General features: G+C 36.5%; 1 protein-coding gene across 1 annotated transcript; it reads right to left on the bottom strand.

Annotated features, from left to right (window-relative positions):
* Positions 1-1,671: 1,671 nt before the first annotated feature.
* Positions 1,672-16,816, bottom strand: LOC144972293 (heterogeneous nuclear ribonucleoprotein F-like). The gene is made up of 10 exons (XM_078913383.1): positions 16,692-16,816; positions 13,346-13,430; positions 9,617-9,772; positions 8,677-8,826; positions 7,941-8,079; positions 6,514-6,701; positions 5,542-5,756; positions 4,947-5,082; positions 3,623-3,859; positions 1,672-2,357 (listed from the first exon to the last, which is right to left on the bottom strand). Exons 2-10 carry the CDS (start codon positions 13,428-13,430, stop codon positions 2,284-2,286), a joined length of 1,380 nt encoding a protein of 459 aa, XP_078769509.1. The 5' UTR covers positions 16,692-16,816; the 3' UTR covers positions 1,672-2,283.
* Positions 16,817-25,720: the final 8,904 nt, after the last annotated feature.

Genomic DNA, 25,720 nt, shown 5'->3' with positions numbered 1-25,720 from the left:
AGCATACCACGACTGTACTTAGTTTGAGATCACCTATAAGTCTCATCCGGACAAAAGCACACATTCCAACAAAGAGGAATACACTCAAATGATTGCAATATACATTAAAAATAATATAATACAACATAACAGAGAGATGATTTACAAGGGAAAAAATATCATCTCCCAAAACAATAACTATGCATTGGGCTATTTCTCTCCCAGCCATGACCAGGACAAAACCAAGTAATCTCATTCCAAGACAAAGACAGAAAGCATGTTGGAAAACAGACATCAGGGCATAGAAGACAGTATGTACCTCCCTGCCCACTATGGGAGGTCAGGAACCCCATAAAAAGGAAGAAAGTGGGATAGTAAAAAGTTCTAGAGTTACAAGTAAAGCGCCGTAGAAAAGGTAAGACAAAGGGGAATTGGTTCAAATAGGGAACAGATGTAGATTCCAAGAGCACACTATCAAATTACTTACTTAGTTTGAGATTACCTAAAAGTCTCATCGGGACACAAGCACTGGTCCCAACTAAGAGGAATACACTCAAATGTTTTACAAATCATATATATATATGTAAACAATACAGTGAATAACAGAGAGATGATCTACAAGGAAAAATATATCTCCCAAAACAATAACTATACATTTGACTGTTTCCCTCTCAGCCGGTCCAGGTAAAACCCAGTAATCTCATTCCAAGACAAAGACTCAAAGCAAGTTGGAAAACAGATATAGGGGGATAGAAGACACAGTAAGTACCTCCCTGCCCACTGTGGGAGGTCAGGAACCCCACCCAGAGCAAGTTATCTCTTGCCCACCACAGGAGGTCAAAGGACAGTAAGAGTGAACTCTCCACCCACAATGGGAGGTCAAAAGACCTCACCCCAGACAGTAAGAGTGACCTCTCCACCCACAATGGGAGGTCAAAAGACCTCACCCCAGACAGTAAGAGAGACCTCTCACCCACAATGGGAGGTCAAAAGACCTCACCCCAGACAGTAAGAGTAACCTCTCCACCCACAATGGGAGGTCAAAAGACCTCACCCCAGACAGTAAGAGTAACCTCTCCACCCACAATGGGAGGTCAAAAGACCTCACCCCAGACAGTAAGAGTGACCTCTCCACCCACAATGGGAGGTCAAAAGACCTCACCCCAGACAGTAAGAGAGACCTCTCCACCCACAATGGGAGGTCAAAAGACCTCACCCCAGACAGTAAGAGTAACCTCTCCACCCACAATGGGAGGTCAAAAGACCTCACCCCAGACAGTAAGAGAGACCTCTCCACCCACAATGGGAGGTCAAAAGACCCCAACCCAAGAGAGAAGACAAGAGAACAAGAGCTAACATCTCCAACTCACAAGAGGAAGTCAGATATGGTGTGACCTTCAAAAACTCATAACCTGATACCCAAAACATTTGTCATAAAAGACGAGATCACAGGAAAAAAAACTTAATTGTGAGATGTAATCAGTCAACAGCTCATCCACTAGACTCATTTGTTTCCTTGAGTACTTCTGACAAAGTTACTTTTCACTTTCGTTTGGTGATCGTCGTCATCTTTTGTGACGTAATATTTTGGTCAGTACCAGGCCTGAAGTTGAAGAAAGCGATGGATATGGATCTTGCTACCAGTTTCTGGTGATCATGACCAAGACCATCAACAAGACAAAACCCAATTGATTGACAATATGAAAAATTTGTTTATTGTATGTACATAGCATGATTTGGAATTGACACCAGATGAAATGATGATTTTGATAGAAAAAAAACAAAAAAAAACATGTAACAAAGATGAGTGTAAAAACTTTCCCAACTCATCATAAAACAACAATCCCCTTGTAATCAGTCATCTCCAATCACTCATACTCTAAACAGTTGTCTGCTTTAGCTTTCTTACAAATTGTGAAACAAAAAAAATACGTCTGACAAGTATCACTCACCCTACAATAATAAAAAAAAAAACGAAAAGAAAACAAAAACATGTCCATAAAAGGCTTACAGTAATTATTATTTAGTTGGAATTCTGAATTCAAATCAACATCATTTAAAGGAATAATCATAACAAAAACCCCTTCAAATATATGTCAAAATCAAAATACATACCATACATTGGAAAATAAAACATATAATAAACAACTAAAAAATAAAAGGGAAAAATGACTTGTAACCTAAGTAGGAATTACAGCTGAAGTGCCCATCCCACATCCCACCCTTATTGTGTGTCCTGTACAAACCAACCCCATTGTAGTGGTGGTTGTGTTGGGAGTATTTAGTGGTGGTGTAGTTGTAGTGTTAGAAAGCCGAGTAGTTGCTGTTCCTCATGCCCCCATCACCATAACCACCTCCCAGGTCGTAGCTGTTCATACCTGTAAAAGACAATTCACAGCTAGACTAGCCAAAGTTTTGTTGCTTGTTTTTTTTCTTTTTCTTTTCTCTGTCTCTCTAATAGAATTAACCCTTTTCACAACGAGCCTGATTTCCTCACTTATCCGTATTCAGGTCATAACAGACCTAACTGATCCCACCAAGAGAACAGCTACATCCATGCTACTGATATCTTGGTGAGAATGGTTAGATCTGATACCAGCTTAAGAGTAAAATCAAACCTCGCCTGCAAAATGGTTATTCAGTAGCACCAATATTAGAGAGATTAGCATGAAGAAAAAAAAAAAAGAGAGTCTGACTTAATGTTTCATCTACAACAGATGCAATAACATCTGTTTTTATTTTAAATTGCAAAATTTAGACCAGAAATTAGGTATTAACTTCAGACAGCTAGTGGGAGGTGATTGCATCATGAAATAATACTCTTGTAATGTAATCCCTTTAACTAGAACTATCTGTAAATACAAGGGTGAATTCATAGACTGGCAACTTCATAAAGTGTGTTAAAGATGTGACGACCCACCACAACTTGCTATTAAGATAGAATGGGTGAATTCTGAATTTCAAAATGTTAAGCTTTACAAAACGTGGTTACGATTGTTTTGCAACTATTAAAGCTATATATAATAGTTCTTTATTTTTAAGAAACTGTCAAAAACATACTAATTTAATTCAATTATACATAGATGAAGTATGCCGTCCAACTTGACTTAATACCAGATCAAAAGAGACTGGAAGTGGAGATGAGAGCAGAAGAAAAATTGGGGGCAGAAAATGAGAAAGGGAAACCAAAACCAAAAAATAAATAAATGTCCTTTATGGTGTTCAGTGTCTTTATCCCTTTACCTCATAGAACAATTTCAGTATCAGAAACAAGAAAGTGAATCAATTGAATCTACCAGAACGTTTAAATTCTAGAAGCAGTAGGAAAAAAAACAAAACAAATGAAATAAAATATGAGAAAGAGTGACCAAAATAAAATAAAATAAATAGTGACTTCATAGAACAAGATTTACCACACCAGTTATGTAAATCATAACAAAATAATCAAGACTGCAGAGATTAACATAACCTCAACATGTGACCACCAAAATAATCTAGATAAATAAGTCTATCTGCCTTTGACTTCAGAATCTTTCTTTTTTACATTAGAATTTCTCGCTCTTCTATTCTTTTCTTCAATAAATATTCTGTCCCTGACTCTCCAAGTAGGAGCTAAGTAAGTGCAGCATGGCGTCAGTCATACCTTGTCCACCATATCCCCCAGAACCTCCCTGTCCAAAACCACCACCACCTCCTTGGTTGCCAGATCCTCCGTAGCCGCCGCCAAAACCTCCGCTAGATCCAAATCCTGGTCCGATGTCTTCTGCAAAGTCGTTGTTGCCAAATCCACCCATGCCGTTGCCATAACCACCACCGCCTCCTGAGTTGCCTCTGGGAGCAACTGGCTCCGAGTTGAGGAACAGTTCAATATATCTGTGTTCTGTTTCACAAAAAAAAAAAAATAAATAAACAAATAAATAATAATCCTTTTTTAAAATGATATAAAATACATTGTTTTGCGCTTGCAACACATTAAGGTCATATCAGCGCCAGTAAAAAAGAAGAAAATGGGAAAGTAAAAAAGTAAAAAGTTCTAGAATTACAATTAAAGTACCCATGAGAAGGTTTGACAAGGGTTCAAATAGGAACAGATGTAGATTCTAAGAGCACACTATCAAAGTACTGAGTTTGAGGAGATCACCTTAAAGTTTTGTTTTTTGTTTGTTTGTTTGTTGCTTTAGGTCTCTTCCAACACAATTGAGGTTATATGAGAGACCGCTGAAACAAAAAAACAAGCAATCTAACAAAAATAGTACAAATGTAAATCAAAATCATAACCTAAAGATATCATAAGCTAAATTATAAATAACCAAGAACAAACAGGCAGAAGATTTACAGAAAAAAAAAATATCCCCTGTCAAAAATACAATCACAAACCAAAGAAGCAGGATAGGCTAGTAAAGAGAAGAAGAAACGACATCACTATCGGATCGTACACCCATGCGAACATCATAATCATCGGTATATGATTCAAGGGTGATGCTCCCATCCAACCACCCGCACCTTAAAGTTTCATCCAGACACAAACACAGGTCCCCACAAAGAGGAACACACTTAAATGTTTACAAATCATATATAATATATAAACAAAACATAATGCAGTGGAGAGATGATTTACAAGACAAAAAAAAAAAAAAAAAAAAATCTCCAAAAACTATAAATTTGACTGCTTCTCTCCCAGCTAGGGTATTCTGCCAAGGCCAGGACAAAACTATCTCACCCCAAGACAAGACAGAAAGCATGATGGAAAACGGATATAAGGAGGTAGAAGACACAGTAACTGCCTATGAGAAGTCACACTCCACAAACAAGCAACATTTATAATTTATCTTAAAATACAAAACACCGAACATGGCTAACTTTCAATAATTATGAAATTCACTATTAAAAATTTTATGCACGTAAAAATTGGGTAAATGAAGTCAAATAAAAAACAAATAAATAAAATTGTAGGAGTGAAAACTTACGCATATTCTTTTTGTGTTTCTTCATAGCCTCTAGGGCTTCCTGGTGTGAGACAAAGTCTACGTTGGCCTCTCCTGTAGGTCTTCCATTGTCTCCATATTCAAACTCACAACGGACTGGTTGGATAGGGGAAAAGAACTGGGGAGAGATTTGAAACAAAGTAAGTCACAGACAGGGTCTCAACTCAAAACTTTGAAAAACCACTGAAAATTTTCGGCATCAACATTCAGCAATCAAATACCATATAAATTTTTAATGCACATGAAGTAATGCAAACATTATTACCACAAATATTACCATATCAACGTCATCTTGAATATTAACATAATATCTAATGATAAGTAACGTTATCATTAGTATCAAATTTATAAAGAAGCCTAATTTAAAAAATTGAATTTACTCATTTTTTTTTACCCCACAATGTGATCATAATGTTATCATACTATCATTATCAATGTTATCAGACCTGCCACTATATAACATGATTTTTTGGAACAAAACAAAAAAAAAAAAGGTACACAATGAATAAACATGTTAAAGTAGATGATATTTTAACCTCAAATGAAAAGCTGCCATCCTGAAAAAAAACACCCTTACCTTGAACACTTCCTCGTTTGTAGCACTGAAGGGCAAACCCCTCATGTGTACAGAATGACCAGTCTTACTGACGTACAAGCTACCAGGCGGTACCCTGCTCCTATCCATCATTCCCATACCACCCATTCCACCACGACCACCCCGTGCCATGCCTCCACGACGACGATCACGCATGCCATAGCCCATGTAATCATCAAATTCGTCTTCATAAAATCCTGTGGGTGAAACAAGAAATATAAAAGCTCTTGAAAACACTTCTATGGGCAAATCAAAGTTGGGGGAAAGCAGACGGACGGCATCTTTGCCTTTGCCTTAAACCTCCTTCCGTCCTTATAATAACCAATGAAAAAGCAAAATGGGCTGAAGGCAAGATTTAAATTCTAAAGTCTTTAAAATCAAAATAATTGATGGTCAATATGTAAACCAAATTGGAAAAACCCTTCAGCCATGTTTGTTTTTAAAGGTTTTATGTCATAGCAGCGCCAGTAAAAAGGAAGAAAATGGGATAGTAAAAAGTCTAAATTACGATTAAAGTACCCAAGAAAAAGGAAGACAAAGGGGATGGTTCTAAATATAACAGATGTAGATTCCAAGAGCACACTATCAGCGTACTTCGTTTGAGATCACCTAAATGTCTCATCCTGACACAAGCACAGCGTCCACTAAGAGGAACACATTCAAATGTTTACAAATCACATATATATGTAAAGCAAACAAAAAACAGACACCAAAAATCCTCTCTTGCTGTTGCACACAGGTGTATATGGTTGGATCATTTTCTCCTTCACCACAATCTTCTTGGGGGAAATTCAGTTCAAATAAGAGGAACTGCCAGTAAGAAATCCTGTGGTGACCAGGATGATGTTCCTCTCATCTGATATAATACAGATTCTAACATCAAGCACCTATAAAGTCCCTAAATTATGGGAGACATTATCAATCAAAAGATATAAATCCTTATCCAACAATCACCTTTTAGATTCCTTCCTCTGCCTCTTCCAAAGCCAAGACTCATGCCCATCGGGCCCATGGGGCCTCCAATGCCACCAAATCCTCTGTCACCTCTGTCATAAGGCCCAGGTCTGGGCATCATCATGGGACGCATCATGCCGCGTGTACTGTTTGCCTCGGCCAAGCTGCTCTTGAAGATTTCAATGTACCTATTCAAAGTTTAATTCAGACGATCAATATCATGGCGACAGTAGAGTGAAAATAACATTTTAATGAGCAGATTAAAAAAATAAACGTGAAAATATTATCATTATTTTTTTTATTTTTTTTAAAGATAGCATTTAAAATGTTATTTTATAAAAATAAGTAGAGACATCATCTGATGATAGGGGTGACATGGCAACATAGAATTACTATTTTCAAAATTAAAATCACCAAGATTAATTTTAAACCAAATTTTCTACACCTTTTTAAATCTGAAAGAACAATTCTAAATATTAAAAAATAAATAAAGAGGAAACTATAAATAATACCATGTAGCAAACATCATCCATAGTACATAATACACCACAAGACACAAATTGTTTTTGGAAATGGATGTCTAACCACATGTCAACCCGACCACCACCACCACCACCCATTCCATTCCAATCCATCCAGTAACCCATTTCCGCCACCACCTCGACAATCATGTCCTCCATATTCCTTCTACAATGACACATATCACAATTCTCTCACACACACACACACAAACTAACGAAACAAATCACCAGACATATTAAATCTAAAGGCAAAGCAGCTAATATTCCAATGGGAATCAATGACATAGGTGAGCATGGAATACATGCACAATAAATCATGTGCCATCATGGGTGAGGAGACGTCAATTAAAGAAGAAAAAATAAAATCTTTAAAATTAACTTCACTCCTCTGTACCTAAACAAGCATCATTATTTTTTTTAAATTTGAACATGAAATAAACTTCCACCACAAAAAGATGGCACATCAATACATTCACTTCATCCTTTCCAAAAATATTTTTACTTCAATCCAGACTCTCAAAAGTTCGCTCTACAGAAATCGATGATTAAATGGTCAAATCCAGTTTTATCAATTCCAATGACCTTAGGCCTGTCGTCATCAAGTGGATATTGTGATGATAGTCGAAATGGAACAATCCAGGTAATAATCTTTTTAAAACAAATCTTCTCCAGATGCAAAAATATTCCATGTAGTCTTACATAACAAAAGCTGATCCATAAATAATAAAGACATTAACCTTTATCACTCAACTACAAAAAGGTTATTACAAAGGTCCCTATACTATTACCTTACAAATATGACAGACAAAATACAAAGGGACCATTGTGCAATGACAGAAACAATACATACGAACTGTTGAGAGTTTTTCATGTGTTTTGAAATAAATAAATACCCAAATCCCCCACCTGTGACCTATGCGTTCATTGTGTTTTTTCAACGCTTGATCCGCTACCTCTGGTGACGAAAATTGTACATAAGCCTCCCCTGTACTTCTCCCCGGCCGTTCCTCAGGAAGCATAATTCCGTTGGGTACTATGTGACACCCTACAACCCCCACCCGACCAATGATGGGCAAAGAGAGAGGGAAGCAGTAAAACATGAAAGAAAATGTTAAAAACCCAAAAAAATATATCCAATAATATTTCTATCAGATTTATATACTCTCCTGATCTTAAAATATTAAAACTTACAAGTAAAAGACAATTACCCATTCAACATATTAAACAAAATTTTTTAAAGTACAATTCTTCCACATTAACAACCAAGTTAAATAATTGGGAGAGAACCAACAGTCAAAACCTATTTCTAATATTTTTTTTATGAAAGAATATTTGTAAATAATATCAAATTTAAGAACAAAAATTTTTTTTTTTTTAATTTAAAAATACACCCTCTTTCATTATTTGCATGTAAGCAAAAGTAAAATGGAACATTATTTCTGGGTTCTGCAAAAGGACACAGTGCCTTCAGCATTGTGACCCAATCTAATATGTGGTTGCATCTCCCTTTTTAAACTACATTAACCCTGATCTAAACCATAACTTTTCTTGGATTAAACATACCCTTTAGTAATAAAAATTCACTCTGATTAATTCTTTCCTTCTTGTTTAATAATTCTTTTTCCATTAAATTAAAACTGACCTTGGAAGAACTGCATAATTTCTTCCTTGGAGCATCCAAATGGCAACCCTCTCAATTTGAGGACAGCATCGGGGTTCCTTTGGTTGGCATGGGCTCCAGCCCCAGAGTGTTTGATGGTGTATTCCATTTCAGATCTGTCAACACGGAAAACTGAAAAAAAAAAAGGTTATATCATGTATAACAGTGACAAGATTTTTTTTTAAACAGCCCATTGTGTATAAACACAAACAAGGGGTGAAGGACAAGATGACTAAAGAAGATAACCATACCAACATAAAATTCATGTGCAAAGAATAAAGGTTGCCAACTCAGGAGACAACAAAGTTTCACATCAAACGACCCCTGCCTGAGGACTGAACTAAAGTAAAAAGTCATTACATAGTTGTTTTTTTTTTCCGTTTGGCGATACAGAGATTTTTAACACATTGTTAAACAGAAAATCAGTGTCTTAGAAAGACTTGCTTTTTTTAATGCTTGGTATGGAATTATAAAGAGGAAGAGTGAAAAAAAACTGTAAAAAGGAAATCAGCCTTGCCTTTGAAGAAAATTTAACTCAAATAGCAAAGAAAGTTAGTATGCTGTGAATGAGAAAATCATTAACTCAACTGCAAAGTTTTGCGAATAGGAAGAAAATAAACCATTGAATAAAAAGGGACTTATTTTCAATTATAATATCAAACAGTATATTTTTACATTCATATATAATAGGAATTTGAGGATAGTTTTATTTTTAAAATCCCGAAATCATTTTCAATTGAATCTACTACCTCACAATCCAGTCCTTGTGCTTGTATCAATGAGAGGAAGCCCTATATACAAGCTAAGTATTGTCAATACAAACCTATTGCTTATAACTAAAATGTACAACATGCATCCAATTTTATTTTATTTTTAAATTGTGAGACATTCTCAGCCAAAACAAATATGCTGGAATCACTACCTTCAATATATCTGGTCCCGATGTGTTCGTTGTTCTGAGCAAGGGCATGTGTAATATCCTCCTCTGATTCCAATTCAACAAAGGCCTCCCCACTGGGCCTGCCTTCTCTTGAAAATGTGAAATGAATACCATCTTCCCCACCAACGATGTTGCACTCTGAAAAGAGGTTAGAAAAAACATAAGAACTTGATCATTACCTGAAAGTGTTGCTAGGTAGTCGCATCGCCCATGGCTGAGCCGCTGATCGAGCCCCGATATCGATGTTACGGCTCTGGAGTGAAAATTGTGTTAACCGGTGAACATAGTTTTACTTCCATTGCCGTGGAATCGCTTCCTGTGCACTAATTTCGTCACTTCCGGTCTCATTTTAAAGAGGAGAAGCCAGCGCATCAGGCGGCGTTTTCAGATTTTTAATCCGTTCATTCTTTGTTCAGATGCCAGCTGTTTGAAAATTTGGTAAGTTTTAACTTCATTTTAAATACATTTTTCATTATATTACCTATTTTTAATTAATGTTATATTATTCGCCAACCATTTTTCTCTATTTGTGTGAATTTTGGTGGTGATTGATGCTGGCGAAAGCGTCTTTTAGTGACTTTAAATACGATGCGTGTTCATGAAGTTGGCGACGGCCAACCAGGATTGCCTCTCGATGTATCCCCGAGTCTCCTGTGTACAGTGCAGTCTGTAAACTATCGACTGCTTTTGCTTTTGTGACTTGTATAAATAATTTCAAGCTGAATAATTGCTGTAAAAAGACTGAAAATAGTCCCATCCATAATTTTAGTTTTATTTTATGAATGAATGTTGAAACTGAAATGACTTTTTAACTGGGATGATACCGGACAACTAAAAATTATGTTCCACTGATATTATATTTTATCTTTTATTTTTGTTTGTTCTGCAGGTTAAGTGTGTTGGTTTAATTTAATGTGGTTAATTTCAATACAAATAATACAGAATAGCATGATAGAGTCAATTCAAGTGAAAGTATATTTCATTCATTACTTTACTCTTTACCACAACAAAAATTATTATATAACTTTTAATTTTGTTGATTTAATCATAATCGAAGTACTTTTTTTGTTTTCAGAGTCAGACGTTCATTATGACACCACATTTTCATGTTTCATTTCCTGCCTTGTATTTTTAAATATGAAATTGAAATAACAATATGAATTTGATTGTCTGCCACCTCCAACTCCCGTCGTCTGCCGCCTCGAACTCCAGTCGTCTGTCTTGTATTTTTAAATATGAGATTGAAATAACAACATGAATTTGATTGTCTGCCACCTCCAACTCCAGTCGTCTGCCTCCTCCAGCTCCAATAATCTGCCTTGTATTTTTAAATATGAAATTGAAATAACAACATGAATTTGATTGTCTGCCACCTCCAACTCCAGTCGTCTGCCGCCTCTAACTCCAGTCGTCTGTCTTGTATTTTTAAATATGAGATTGAAATAACAACATGAATTTGATTGTCTGCCTCCTCCAGCTCCAATAATCTGCCTTGTATTTTTAAATATGAAATTGAAATAACAACATGAATTTGATTGTCTGCCACCTCCAACTCCAGTCGTCTGCCGCCTCTAACTCCAGTCGTCTGTCTTGTATTTTTAAATATGAGATTGAAATAACAACATGAATTTGATTGTCTGCCACCTCCAACTCCAGTCGTCTGCCGTCTCGAACTCCAGTCGTCTGTCTTGTATTTCTAAATATGAGATTGAAATAACAACATGAATTTGATTGTCTGCCACCTCCAACTCCAGTCGTCTGCCGCCTCTAACTCCAGTCGTCTGTCTTGTATTTTTAAATATGAGATTGAAATAACAACATGAATTTGATTGTCTGCCTCCTCCAGCTCCAATATTCTGCCTTGTATTTTTAAATATGAAATTGAAATAACAACATGAATTTGATTGTCTGCCACCTCCAACTCCAGTCGTCTGCCGCCTCGAACTCCAGTCGTCTGTCTTGTATTTTGAAATATGAGATTGAAATAACAACATGAATTTGATTGTCTGCCACCTCCAACTCCAGTCGTCTGCCGCCTCTAAATCCAGTCGTCTGTCTTGTATTTTTAAATATGAGATTGAAATAACAACATGAATTTGATTGTCTGCCACCTCCAACTCCCGTCGTCTGCCTCCTCCAGCTCCAATAATCTGCCTTGTATTTTTAAATATGAAATTGAAATAACAACATGAATTTGATCATCTGCCGCCTCCAGCTCCAATAATCTATCTTGTATTTTTAAATGTGAAATTGAAGTAACAACATGAATTCGATCGTCAGTCTCCCCCAACTACTTCTGTATCATTGCTTGGACTTCGCTGTATTTATTCAGTATCATTACCTGGATATTGCCTGTGTCTACATTCCATGCAGCCAACAACCCATAGTGCCTAGATTTTGTTTTCTGTCTTTTGCCACATCTCAGCCATCTTATGGATTTAAGCGAGTCAGTACGTGAGTACCCTTTAATTATGTTCTCTTAGTGATGTTGAATGCAAAGCAATTATCAAATTTTCTAAAGTTCATTTCAATTTTAATGTAGTTTAATAGTCATATGATACATCTCTTCGAGATGTTCAGTTTGATATATGACATGCCTATGTTGCAGAAAGTTTGCAAAGTGTCGGTATTTATCGGCTTATTGTTTGTTATTATGTAATATGTTACGTAATATTCAATTTTGCATTTTCAGGTTAAGTTTTCTCTACCACTCTTATGTAGTTGTTTTTAATTTTGCATTTTTATCACTGACCATGTTTGCATATATAAAGCGGCAAGCTTGTTTCTCCCGAGTACTGTTGGTGCCCAAATGTCTTGTCCAAGGATGCAAAAACATTGGGCAGTACATTTGCAAGTTGCATTTACTGACACTTGTTCAACTTTATTTCTAGCCCTGTTCATTGTTTTTTTGTTTTTTTTCTTCTCTCCGAATACCAGTCATCTTTCGTCTGTTGCTCATTTGCCAATGCCAAATATTAAGTGCCTTCCCCAAGGACACAACTTTAGTGTCTAAATTCATACGTTTACGCTCCTTTCCTCTTGTTTTAACAATTTTTGTGTTCAAAATTAATCATAGCCATAGTATTGTAAGCATGCTCTGGAAGAAGACCACCCTCAAATCTGTTTTTAAAGTTATTATCCGTTCCTCGCGCCTTTTTTTTCATTTTCTAGGGTTATGTAATTGCATGACGTTGCATAATATTGCATAATAATCATTTAATTTTTTTAAAAATTGCTTCGTCTTTCCTTTGCGATCATTTTGATATATGTTTTATATGTATTCCAACCCAAATAACCGTGATTTTCCATTTCCCCCGCTTTTCGGTTGCTCTCTGGTCACAGTTTTAGTTTCTTTTTTCCTCTTAAATTATATTAAGTATTTTGGTCCACTTTTGCGGACTAATAATCCCGTAACTTTGGTTCTAATTGTCACATTGTCATAATTTTGGTACCATTGAAAAGTGTATTTCTTGAAAACAATTGCTGCAATCTCAAATTTTCATGCAACTACCTATGTTGCCAGTTGCTAACCTCTGAAAGAAGATGAAAACTTTTTTAAAATAAATATATGACAAACCAATCGTTTTTTCGACAGATGTGTTAAGGGTATGGATAATTTTTTTTTTCACATTTTAATTGTTACACCGCATGACTTCAAAAATGAGGGATGTGGATTTTCTCCAAAGGTTAAGTATGTATTAAGTTTCATACCTACTAAAAACCTGACAATTTCATCTTTCCTTGAAGACCAGGGCAACCCCCTCAATCTTACAACGTAGCCTTGGCCTTGAGACATCTGGAATAATAAAAAAAAAGTATTAAAACTCCTTTTAAGGAAATACAAAAACAAATCTGGAATCCTTTTAAGGAAATACAAAAACACATTAATCTATATAAACTCAAGCTTATCATTGTAAATGGTTGGTGAAAAAATTGTCAGAACTTTTTGAATGCACGAAAATTGGTACTACCGCAAACTCGGGGACCCAAAAATTTCCCCAATAATTTCTGGCCAAATTTTTTATATTTTTTACGCAAATTCGGGGACCCAAACAATTGCTGGCCAAATCTTTTTTATTTTTTTACGCAAACTCGGGGACCCCCAAATAATTTCTGGCCAAATTATTTTTTGGCCAAAATTTTTATTTTTTTTAATTAATTTTTTTTTAGATCTAATATCTTTTAAAATATAAAATCTAGATCCAAATTATTTTTTGGCCAAAATTTTTATTTTTTTAATTATTTTTTTTTTAGATCTAATATATTTTAAAATATAAAATTTAGATCGCTTCGAGATCTAAATATATCTATTTCTAGATTCATAGTAGATAATTAGATCTGGACTGGATTTTGTTTTGTTTTGTTGGGTTTTTTTTTCATATACTAGTAGTAAACAGTATTTATAACTCACCCTATACTGGATACCACTGCGAAAGATGGAGAATAATATGTCGAAGGGCTTCTTGGTGAGTCTTCCCGTATAGCTCCCTCCAAAATTCATCCAAATGAGATTCCAGTTGACTACTGTGGACACCCAGCATAGATTTGAACCTGCGTTTGCAGTTCTTCCAATAGCACTCAATAGTGTTGGTGCATGCGCCTGTCTGGGGGTCAACAAAGTTAGCTGTGTGGTTCACCACCAGGTGTTGATATGGAGGTTGGACTGGGAGGTTGGCTATCCCGTTGTATGCAGCCCAGCCGTCACTGTGTATAGTGGAACCAGGGGCGATGTGCTCCTGAATAAGTGGCAACAGTCTAGCCGCTGATCTGTCGTTATCCACGACCACTAAAAATCCCTGTCCCGTCTCCCTACACACACCACCAAACACCCACCGTTGCTCAGCAACTCGGCCCACGTTGTTTTTTCTTTTGGCCACTAGACTTTCGTCGATCTCGACTGTGAGGCCTGGACCACCTATTTGGTACGGGTTGTTCAAAAGCCACCACGAACAAATGTCTCGAAAAAAACCATACCACTGTAAAACAGAATTTTCACTCACTCCAGTGAGCCCTGTACTGTTTAGAATCGGCTCCTTGAAAGCCCACAAAAGGAGCAGCTCAACAATTTTCCTCAGAGGAAGACACTGATGTTCAAAGAACGATCCTCTCCTTAAGGGAACTTTGACACTCTTGTGGGTAGGGCAACGCCAGTACCTGTTGTCACTTGTGGCACTTTTCTTTATAAGAGTGGTGACTCGGTTGCAAGTCGCACAATTTGGTGGATTTCTTGTTAATAACCCGTTAGCCTGGAGAAAGAGAATAGCGTCTTCTTCTGTCCTCGCATGAGCATATAATAATTGTAACGCCATTACGAGAATCGAAATGCCGCGGCGCGAAAAACACAAACACACCAGACAAAAAAAAAAAAAAACGGCAAAAAACCCCACGTGAAATCCAAATGATTGAACACGTCAAAAAATGTTTTACTGTTTTTATTACCCATTTTCAAATATACGTTTATTTGTTCAAAAACGGGTTCAAAAACGTATAAAAACATTAGACATTAAATTCGCATATAATACATATTATATTCATGTACATACATAATAATAATAAAACACATAATTTTGTAGAAAATGCTGGTCACGAAAAAAAGAAAATGCCAATCTGGCATACAACGATGAGAATCGAAATGCCGCGGCGTGAAAAACACAAACACACCAGACAAAAAAAAACGGCAAAGAACCCCACGTGAAATCCAAATGATTGAACACGTCAAAAAAATGTTTTACTGTTTTAATTACCCATTTTCAAATATACGTTTATTTGTTCAAAAACGGGTTCAAAACGTATAAAAAAATTATACATTAAATTCGCACATAATAATAAAACACATAAAAAAGAAAATGCCAGTCTGGCATACAACGATAAGAATCTGGCATACAACAATAAGCAACATCCGGTGTCATCATTCCAGGCGGCAGACCGTATCTAGGGTAAACTAAGCAAGAGAGACTCGGGTCCCCGAGTTTGCGGTAGTACCCGAAAATTGACCAACACCAACAGTACAGGACAAAAATAAACAACAGATATGACTCATCAATTGTGACTTTCCCCAACTCATTTATAATACAATATGCAGGTCTATATTTTACAGTACCAAAAAAAATTTTTTTAATCCCGTTTTTTAGCGGCGGCGCCATTGAAGAAACAGACGTAAGCCCACACGATTTCGCGAGGAATTAATCATGAATGAAAAATTTACGATATAATTTCAAACACAACTTATGAAATTCATCAATGATTGGGTAATACTGAACCAGTGCGGTCCCCAGTCCTTTCGGTCCCCAGTCCTTTGTTTACAGTGCGGCCATATTGGATTCCATTTGCCAGGTTGTAATTGTTTACAATCATGGTTGGTTGGTTCCCCCCCCCCCCCCCCCTTTAATTAAATCTCCAAGACCACTCTTCCTCTTGTCAGGTAAGTTGTATGTTACTGAATTGGCTACAAATATGGCAATTTTTTCTCTCTTAAATTTATTTGCGAAACTTTCATTTTTTGGCAGAATCTGGCCACCCGGATATGGCAATGAATGCCTGGCACATCTGGCCATCCAATACGGCCGCAATGGAAACAAAGGACTGGGGACCGCACTGAACCAGTATTACCAATGATTGTCTAGTACCGAATGATTTTTGATAGAAAACAAATGCATCTTTAAATCTAAACTGCTTTTGACGGTAAGCGTTAAGTTTTTTTTTATTTTTCTGTCAAGCTCAAACCGAATGATTGTAAAAGTTGAAGAAGCTAAGTATTGGTACCACCGGCGCAGCTCTCTAGCTTTAAACTTACTAATAAATACCGTACTAAAACTAGAAGTATAAATGCACTCCAGGAAATCTATTGAATGACATGTTGTTAGTTAAAGCAAGGCGAAACAAAACAAAAAGGTTCGTACAATGTCCAATGCAAATTTAACCGGCAAATGATGGCGATCCAAACAAAGAACCGGCGAGATTGCTGAATGCAAAACAGATAACGGAATTCAATTTACAGGTTTGACTACAAACCTTTACTGATTTAAAAAAAAAAAAAACAAGAGAAGAAAATGCATACCTTTGGTTACTAAGACTAAAGCCGAGAGAATGAACTCAAATGTAACGCAAACCCCCTTTTACTCTAAACCCACGCCAACAGGAAGAAGAACCAAAATGGCCGAATTATATCTCGGCGAACCTCGTTTCAGTTCTCAAGTCTCGTGTTGTTTGAGACAACATTTTTTTTCTTTTTTTTTTTTTTTTTTTTTTTTTTTTTTTTTTTTTTTAGAAAAAAAAAAGGGGGGGAGAGAGAGAGAGAGAGAGAGAGAGAGAGAGAGAGAGAGAGAGAGAGAGAGAGAGAGAGAGAGAGTAGTAAATAATGAATTTATATAGCGCCTAAAGAGAGAGAGAGAGAGAGAGAGAGAGAGAGAGAATAGTAAATAGTAAATAATAAATTTATATAGCGCCTAAAGAGAGAGAGAGAGAGAGAAAGAGAGAGAGAGAGAGAGAGAGAGAGAGAGAGAGAGAGAGAGAGAGAGAGAGAGAGAGAGAGAGAGAGAGAGATTTTCGCATGTCAACGTCAAAGACGTTTTTATAGGTAGGTAGGTTTTGATACTATGCGTTTATCCAAAAAGTTCATAATATCCGTCAGCCGGATACACCGTACCAACACACAAAACTATGGGTGACCACGTTTATAGATAGAATGCGCTTGGCCAAGGAGTTCACAACATTGCCATCCGGAAGTATAACGGACCAACACACAAACTCTGTGTAACCATGAACTTTTATAGTCTGGTTAATACAGTTTAGTGAGAACAACTCACAAACGCGGATGGCAAAAACAATAACAAAGGCCTGAGTGACGTCATCTGCATACTATCTATAGTCTGTTAGAATTTAGTGAGAACTACTCACAAAAAAAGACTGGCTAAGAACAATAACAAAGAGGTGAGTGACGTCAACCTCGTTCTTTCTATATTATAATTTTTTTTTTCAGTCAGGTGAGGGTGGGGGGCACCACATCTATGGTGGGGGGGGGGGGGGGGGAGATTAGTGAAACATTCTATATTATAATATTTTTTTTTCAGTCAGGTGAGGGTGGGGGGCACCACATCTATGGTGGGGGGGGGGGGGAGATTAGTGAAACAAACGATGGTAGGTTGAATACCATGTAATAATAAAGGCCCAGGTTGCTGAGGAGAATTTAGATTGTTTTATAACAAGTTTAGCTGCATTATTCTGAATAGCTTGAAGGTTATCTGTTGTTTACTTTGTCACATTTACCAGTAATCAATTGCATTAGTCTAATTTTGAAAGTACAAAGTAATTTATCAAAACTTGGGGTATTTTTGTTAGGATTCTAATTTTACTAATTTTTCTGATTTCAAGGTACGTTGTTTTTATAATGTTATTGACCTCACTGGACATTGTAAGATTAGCGTCAATCAACACTCCAATGTTTTTATGCTTTTAGAAAAATAAATAAAGTGATCCCCGAAAGAAAGCCCCTTATTATTTGCCATTTTAATGATGCTTTGCAACCGCAGATTAATATTTTTGGCTTTTCATCATTCAACATTAGTTTGTTTCTACCCATCCAATCTTTACCTTCATTTAAACAGGCCCCAAATCATCCAATCAAACTTTCAATATTATAACTGGAAGAAGAACCAAATATTTGAGTATCATCTTCGGAAAATTGATATAAAAGATTACATTTTTTTAATAACATTTGACAGTGGTTGCGTATACATTGTAAAAAGGACTGGTCCAAGGACTGAACCCTGAGGAACACCAAATTTCAAAGAACACATATCGGATTTGACACCATTTACCACGGCAATCTGCTACTACTGCTAGTGGTCAGTAAGATACGATCGGAAGCAGCTCAGTGCCGTGCCATTTATCGCAAACATTCTCGCAGGACGGCTCAGTAGTGGTCAATGAAGTCAAATTCCGCAGATAAATCCAAAAGGCAGAAAATGTCATCTTATTTTCGTCTACATTCCTAGTCAGATGGTTGAATACTCGAAGAAGGGCAGTCTCTAACGTAGTTTGTCTAGCCTACCAATATTTTAAAATGTTATTTTTAAGATGTGAGCGCACCCAGTCTGTTTTTATTTGGCATTGTCAGTTTCAATGAAGCAAAATGTTACAAGATGGAAATATCCCGCATCAAAACACCACTTAGATCCAACTACACACTGAACAATTACACAATGTAACATGTTACAGAAAATCCATATTTAGGCATCTTTATACAAGAAAACCTAAGATAATCTCATCTCATCTCATGTAGTTCCATATCTGAAGCAGACGTCGGAGGTCATCTTCCGCCAAGCTGATCTATCTCTTGCCAATTCTATTAAAGCAGCGCCACCTTTCTCAGCTTCATCTGTCCAAGTTCTTATCCCTTTCAAATACGTTATTCTTTGTCTTCCTCTTATTCTTTTTCCATTCATCTTTCCAGTCAAGGCGATTATTTCCAAACCAGGGTGGCGGATAATGTGTCCTAAAAATTCCATTTGGCGTTTGATGATTTTTGTTATCAGTGATCTTTTTCTGTTTGCCATTTCTAAAATTTCTTCATTTCTTTTCCTTTCCATCCATGACACCCTCATCATTCTTCTGTAAAACCACATTTCCACTGCCTCCAGTCTTTTAACCATGGTCTTGTTTATGGTCCAGCTCTCACAACCATATAGCAGCACAGACAGTACATAGCAATCCAGGACTTTGATTTTTGTTTTCATGCTAATATTCCTGTTTTTCATAATTGTATGCAGCTGGTTGAATGCATTCTTCGCCATACCTATTCTTTTCTTTATTTCACAATCTGATTTTCCATTGGATGTTACATTGAAGCCTAAATATTTGAAACATTCAACTTGTTGTATTGTTTGTCCTCTGCTTGTTATTACACAGGCTGGTGGGTTATTATTTTTAGATACCGTCATACATTCTGTTTTAGATATATTCAGTTCCAGTCCCATATTTTCACTACTCCTGACTACAACATCCAGTAATTCTTGTAGTTCATGTTCAGATTCTGCCAGTAGAACCGTATCATCTGCATACCTCAGATTTGTTACATTCTTTCCTCCAATACACACCCCCTTCTTATGTTCGATATCTCTTAATATCATTTCACTATAGAGGTTGAATAAATCTGGAGACAAAACACACCCCTGCCTAACTCCTCTTCTAATAGGTGTAAAACTGCTTAGTTCGTTGTCAACACGCATTGCTGCTTCTTGTTCCCAGTACAAATTCCGTAATATTCTTAAATCTTTACCATCAATGTCCAAGGATGATAGAATTTTGAATAGTTTTTCGTGTTGTACTTTATCAAAGGCTTTTGAATAGTCGATGAAACACATATACAGATCTTTATTTACTTCAATACATCTTTCCATCAGCATTGATAATGTGAATATTCCATTTCTGGTACCCTTGTCCTCAACAAAACCAAATTGCATCTCCCCAATTTCAGGTCGTATTTTATTTCTTATTCTTAGTAAAATTATCTTCAAAAGAATTTTTGTGAGGTGGCTCATTAGTCTAATAGTTCTGTGTTGTTCACAATCAACTGCCCCTGGCTTTTTTGGTAGTGCTATAAAAATGGATCGTTTCATATCAGTTGGCATTTTTCCTGTGTCATACACTTGATTTAGAAGGTTTGTGATGAATTCAATCCCCCATTCACCCAGGCCAGTCAAGGCTTCAATTGTTATGGCATCAGGTCCTGCAGCTTTTCCATTTTTCATGCTTTTCATGACGTTCCTAACTTCATCTTTCATTATAGAAGGCCCTTCCAGTTCTTTTATCATAGGCATTTCTCCTCGATTATCAAAAAAAAGTTCTTCAATATATTCTGACCATCTGTTTAGAATGCAGTCTTTGTCCATGATGGTGTTTCCACGCTTGTCTTTGATGCATCCACTTTTAGCACCTGATTTAGTTTTGTTTGTCACTTCTTTGATTTTCTGATGGAAGAATTTGCCATTTTTTTCTTTGCAGGACATTATATAGTGACATTGTTCATTTATCCAGTCTTCTTTAGCTTCGTTGCATTTTCTTTTTATCTGCCTGTTCAGAGTCTTGTATTTTTCTTCCTGATTTTTGGCCTTTCTTCTCTCATTCATTAATTCTAATATCTCTGGAGTAATCCATTTCTTCTTCTGCAACTTAAGTGTGGTTGGAACATTTTCTTCTAATGATGCAGCAAGATAATAATAATACTAATAAATGGCATTTAAATAGCGCTTTACCCCGTTGTCACAGGCTCTAAGCGCTTTACAGTGATATAAAACAAAACATATTACAGTGAGACAAGTGTGAAGGAAACGTGATACGAATTCAATTTAACAACAACAAAATATGAAAATAATATTGCAACATTATGACGTAAAAAGTTAAAACTTTAAGCGAGATTTGAATGTTGTCAACGAATCTGAGCATCTCACGTGTGACGGGAGAGAGTTCCAAAAATGGGGGGCCGAAAATTGAAAAGACTGTTCACATATTTTACGCAATGGCTTAGGTTTGACAAGGATCGATTGGTCATTGCTTCACCTCAAGTTTCTATTGGGGACATATATGTTTAGAAGGTCTTTAATATAGGAGGGACTGTTCGTGCTCAGGGATTTGTAGACAACAGTACAAATCTTATAGGCAACTCTTTTTTCAACAGGAAGCCAATGTAACTCACGGAGAAGAAGAGTTGCTGACGGGTATTTTTTGTTATTGCGTACAATGAGCCTGGCTGCGTTATTTTGAGCAACCTGAAGTTTGCTAATTTTGTCTTTAGCTAAGTTCGCCCAAAGGGAGTTAAAATAGTCCAATTTAGATAAAACCAGGGAATTAATTAAAAGTTCTGTTATATGCTTCGGTATTAAATTACGAATTTTGCTTTTTTTTTCATTTCTATGAACATAGATTGTATGGTGTTATTCACGTAGCTTGTCATGGAAAGATCTTTATCAATGATGACGCCAAGGTTTTTTGCTTTATTTGAAAATTCTATTGTGCTATTTCCGAGAGTAATAGGTGATTTATTTGCCTGTTTAAGGATACTCGGCCTTCCACACATTAAAATCTCAGTTTTACTATCATTTAATTTTAACTTAATGTGGTACATCCAAGATTTAATCTCATTAAAACAGCTCGTAATTCGTTGTATTAAGAACTGTAAATTACTAAGGGGTGCTGAATCATATATTTGCGTATCATCTGCATAAAAATGATAACTCAGATTGAATCTGGATATCACACTAGAAAGGGGCTGCATATATACAGTAAAAAGGACAGGGCCAAGAACAGAGCCTTGTGGCACTCCAAAATTTAGTAAAACTTGTTCTGACTGAACACCATTCACCACGACAGTCTGCCATCGATCCTGTAAATATGATGTAAACCATTTAAGGACAATTCCTTTTATGCCGAACGTATTTTCTAGTCTTCTTAACAAAATGTCATGGTCAATAGTGTCAAAGGCAGCTGAAAGATCTAAAAGGCATAATACATTGATATTGTTAGCATCAGCATTACATAACAAGTCATTAAAGATTTTAAGAAGCGCCGTTTCAGTACTGTGTTGATGTTTGTAGGCTGACTGAAAGGGTTGTTCTAAACTGTTGTTCTTAAGATGAGATATTAATTGTGTAAGAACTACCTTCTCCAAAAGTTTTGACAAAAAAGGTAAATTTGATACAGGACGATAATTGTTTAATATATTGTGGTCCAGTGATGGTTTCTTCAGAAGTGGTTTGACGAGGGCACTTTTAAAGCACGATGGAACTTCGCCAGTCAGTATGGATGTATTTATGATTGATGTAATGGATGGTAATAATGTATTGATGGAGCTGGCCAAAAGCTGTGGTGGTAGGGGATCAAGGTCGCAGGATTTAATGGGGGCTTTTTTTATCAACTCGTTTATGAAACTAGGTGAAACTGGTTGGAACTTGTCTAAAGGGGTACCACAGAATGTATTTGTATCTATAAATGGTTCATGCCGATCTAGTTCTGAACAAATGTTATGGATTTTGTCTTTTAAAAAGTTGACAAATGTGTTTGGCAAGTCTCTTTGATTGGTTGTAGATGGTAATGAAGTGCATCTTTCACGTCCAAGTAGATCATTGCAGATGTTAAATAATTGTTTACAAGATTTAGAAGTTTCGAATTTTGAAAGAAAATACGTGGTATTTGCCTTTTTTATTGTTGTCTTCCAGGCACGATATGCGTTCTTGAATATTTCACGATGAATTGTAAGGCCTGATGTTTTCAGCAGTCTTTCTGCTCTCCGACACTTCGTTTTAGCGTCTTTAACGTCCGACGTATACCACGGAGCATACTTGCGGTTGGTGACGGTCCTTGTTTGGAGTGGCGCATGTTTGTCAAGCGTTTCGATGAGACAACTATTCCACTGGTCTGGAGAAATCATAGAATTTTTAGTAAGTTTTGTTTCTAAATCTCCTCTGAAATTGTCCAAATTAATGCCTTTAATGTTTCTGGTTGATGTGGTGGTGGTTTCTTGGCATGGTTTTGAAACGTCAAGATTGAAAGAAATGAGGGAGTGGTCCAACAAGGGGAGATAATCGACGGTGGCGTTGGTTTTTTGGAACTCTGAATTTTCTACAATTACCCAATCTAAAATATGACCAGCAGAGTGGGTTGGCGTTGTTACGATCTGGCACATGTTGTTCTCCGATAATGACTCGTGCAATTTAGCGGTGTCTGTGATGTTGTCGAAGTGAAAATTAAAGTCGCCGAGTATAATTGAATGGCCAGGACGCGTGTGTTGCAAAGTTAGCATCTCGTTGATTTCCTTCCTAACATCAGGTAATTTTATTTTGTTTTTCTTGTGTGCTGGCGGTCGGTAGATGCAGTTGAGGTTGTATCTTGTATTCTGGAGGGATAATCTAAGATCAATGGCCTCCATTGTTTTGCAGCGCATTTTGAGGATTTCCACATGTTTACATAATTTTGTTTTATAAAATACGCCAATGCCATCCCATCGCTGATCTTTCCTTGGATACGATCTAAATTGGTACCCAGGGGGTGTCATAGCTTTTTCAACTGGGTCGTCTCCAGACTGTGAGAGCCATGTCTCTACTATAAATAGTATATCGAAGTTCTTCTCCGTTGGATGGCATGCACACGACATCAACAAAATAATAAATAAAGCAAATTCCGCACTAGGGTTAATTAAAATGAACATCAGACATGCCAAGCAAACCTAAAGGAAACCGCCTTCATAACACTCGTAAGATCAATCTTAGACTATTCCAGTTCAATTTGGGACCCACACCTACAATCAGATATAAAAGCAATTGAAGCTGTCCAGCGCCGCGCTGCAAGATTTGTTGTCAATGACTACAGCCCCTAAGCATCGTAGCAGACATGATCACACAGCTTGGATGGACTCCTTCACAAGGCAGACGGAAAGAACAACTACTAACTCTTATGTTCCCGTATGATGCTGGCTTAGTTGACAACCTAATGTCATGATTCTGGTTTAGTTGGCTAATTACCGTCATGATTATGTTCCAATCGGTTACCTACTCTCATTATTCTGGTTCAATCAACTGTTTATCGTCATGATATTGGTTTAGTTGACTACCTACCTTTATGGTTCTTGTTTAGTTGAAAACCTGTCTTCATGATTCTGGTTTAGTTGACAACCCTTCGTCATGATTCTGGTTTAGTTGACAACCTCTCGTCATTATTCTGGTTCAATCAACTGCCCACAGTCATGATTTTGGTTTAGTTTACTGCCTAACTTTGACTGCCTAGCTCTTGTTTAGTTGACAACGTAACGTCATGATTCTCGTTTAGCTGACTACTTACCGTCATGATTCTGGTTTAGCTGACTACCTAGCTCTTGTTTAGTTGACAATTTATCGTCATGATTCTCGTTTAGCTGACTACTTACCGTCATGATTTTGGTTTAGTTGACTGCCTAGCTCTTGTTTAGTTGACAACTTATCGTCATGTTTAGCTGACTACTTACCGTCATGATTCTGGTTTAGTTGACAACCTACCGTGATTGTTCTGGTTTAATGTACAGCCTACTGTCATGATTCTAGATTAATTGCCACCATACGGCCACGAGCTAGGATAGGACTTTTACACTTTTACATCTGAAAAACTATTAGATTATCCTTTGTGTTCTCCTGATCCGGTACAACGCGCATTCAAAAGACAAAAATAAAATAAAACGGATCTTCTGTGTACATACAAGTCCCCCTTTTCCTTGAAGTCTCATGTTTCAAGATTTTTGTCAAATTAGGGATCGATAATTTTAGTAATTGTTTCTAAATGAAAAAAGAAAAATAGAAAAAAATATTTTTTGAAATGTGTTTTGGATTCAGAAGTAAGAAAATCGAAGTTTGATGAAAGCAGTCCAATGAAACTGATAGGCTACTGTACTAAATTTTATAACACGGCTTATTCAAGCACGCACTATAAATTGATCAATTTATTGTACACCATCAGACAAGCTTGCGTGATACTTTTCATTTAACCGCTCCCAAATAACATGTTACCGTAATTACGTATAACCTAACATCATGTTTATTTTCAGTGGTATAGCACAGTACTTCTTAAAGTGATGGTTCATGGCCCTAGAGCCCCATAGCCTTATGTCTATGTTAGTCGTAATATTGACAGTTTCAAGAGTGTTAAATAGACTTCCTCTTTTGGATTTCATTTCCGAAGCACTTCGACACCGGTGATTTTACATTTTAAAATACATTGCTCCAAATGATTCAAAGAAAGACATTACGCTATTGGAAATTGTGAAGGTTATGAGTGGGAAATTTTGTTATTTATTATTTATTTCGCACGATGTTTTTAAGTTACTGTAGAGCTGCGTAAGTTTTACTATTGATATGATTATTTGTATCGAAAAAACAAAAACAACAACAAAACAACAACAAAAAACCCAACAAAAACAACAACAACAAAAAAAAAAAAAAAAAAAAAAACAAAAAAACAAACCAAAAAAACACACACACACACTCACAAAACAAACAGACAAACAAAACAAGAATCACTCCGTTATTTTAGTTGTTTATTTTTAAATTGTTGTTTTAAAACAATCAG

This window comes from Berghia stephanieae, chromosome 5 (genome assembly GCF_034508935.2).
Source record: "Berghia stephanieae isolate SIO BIC M18660-M18661 chromosome 5, UCSD_Bste_1.3, whole genome shotgun sequence".
Taxonomy (NCBI): Eukaryota; Metazoa; Mollusca; class Gastropoda; order Nudibranchia; family Aeolidiidae; genus Berghia; species Berghia stephanieae.
Note: the sequence above shows the minus strand (reverse complement) of the source record. Positions and strands in the feature narration are given on the sequence as shown.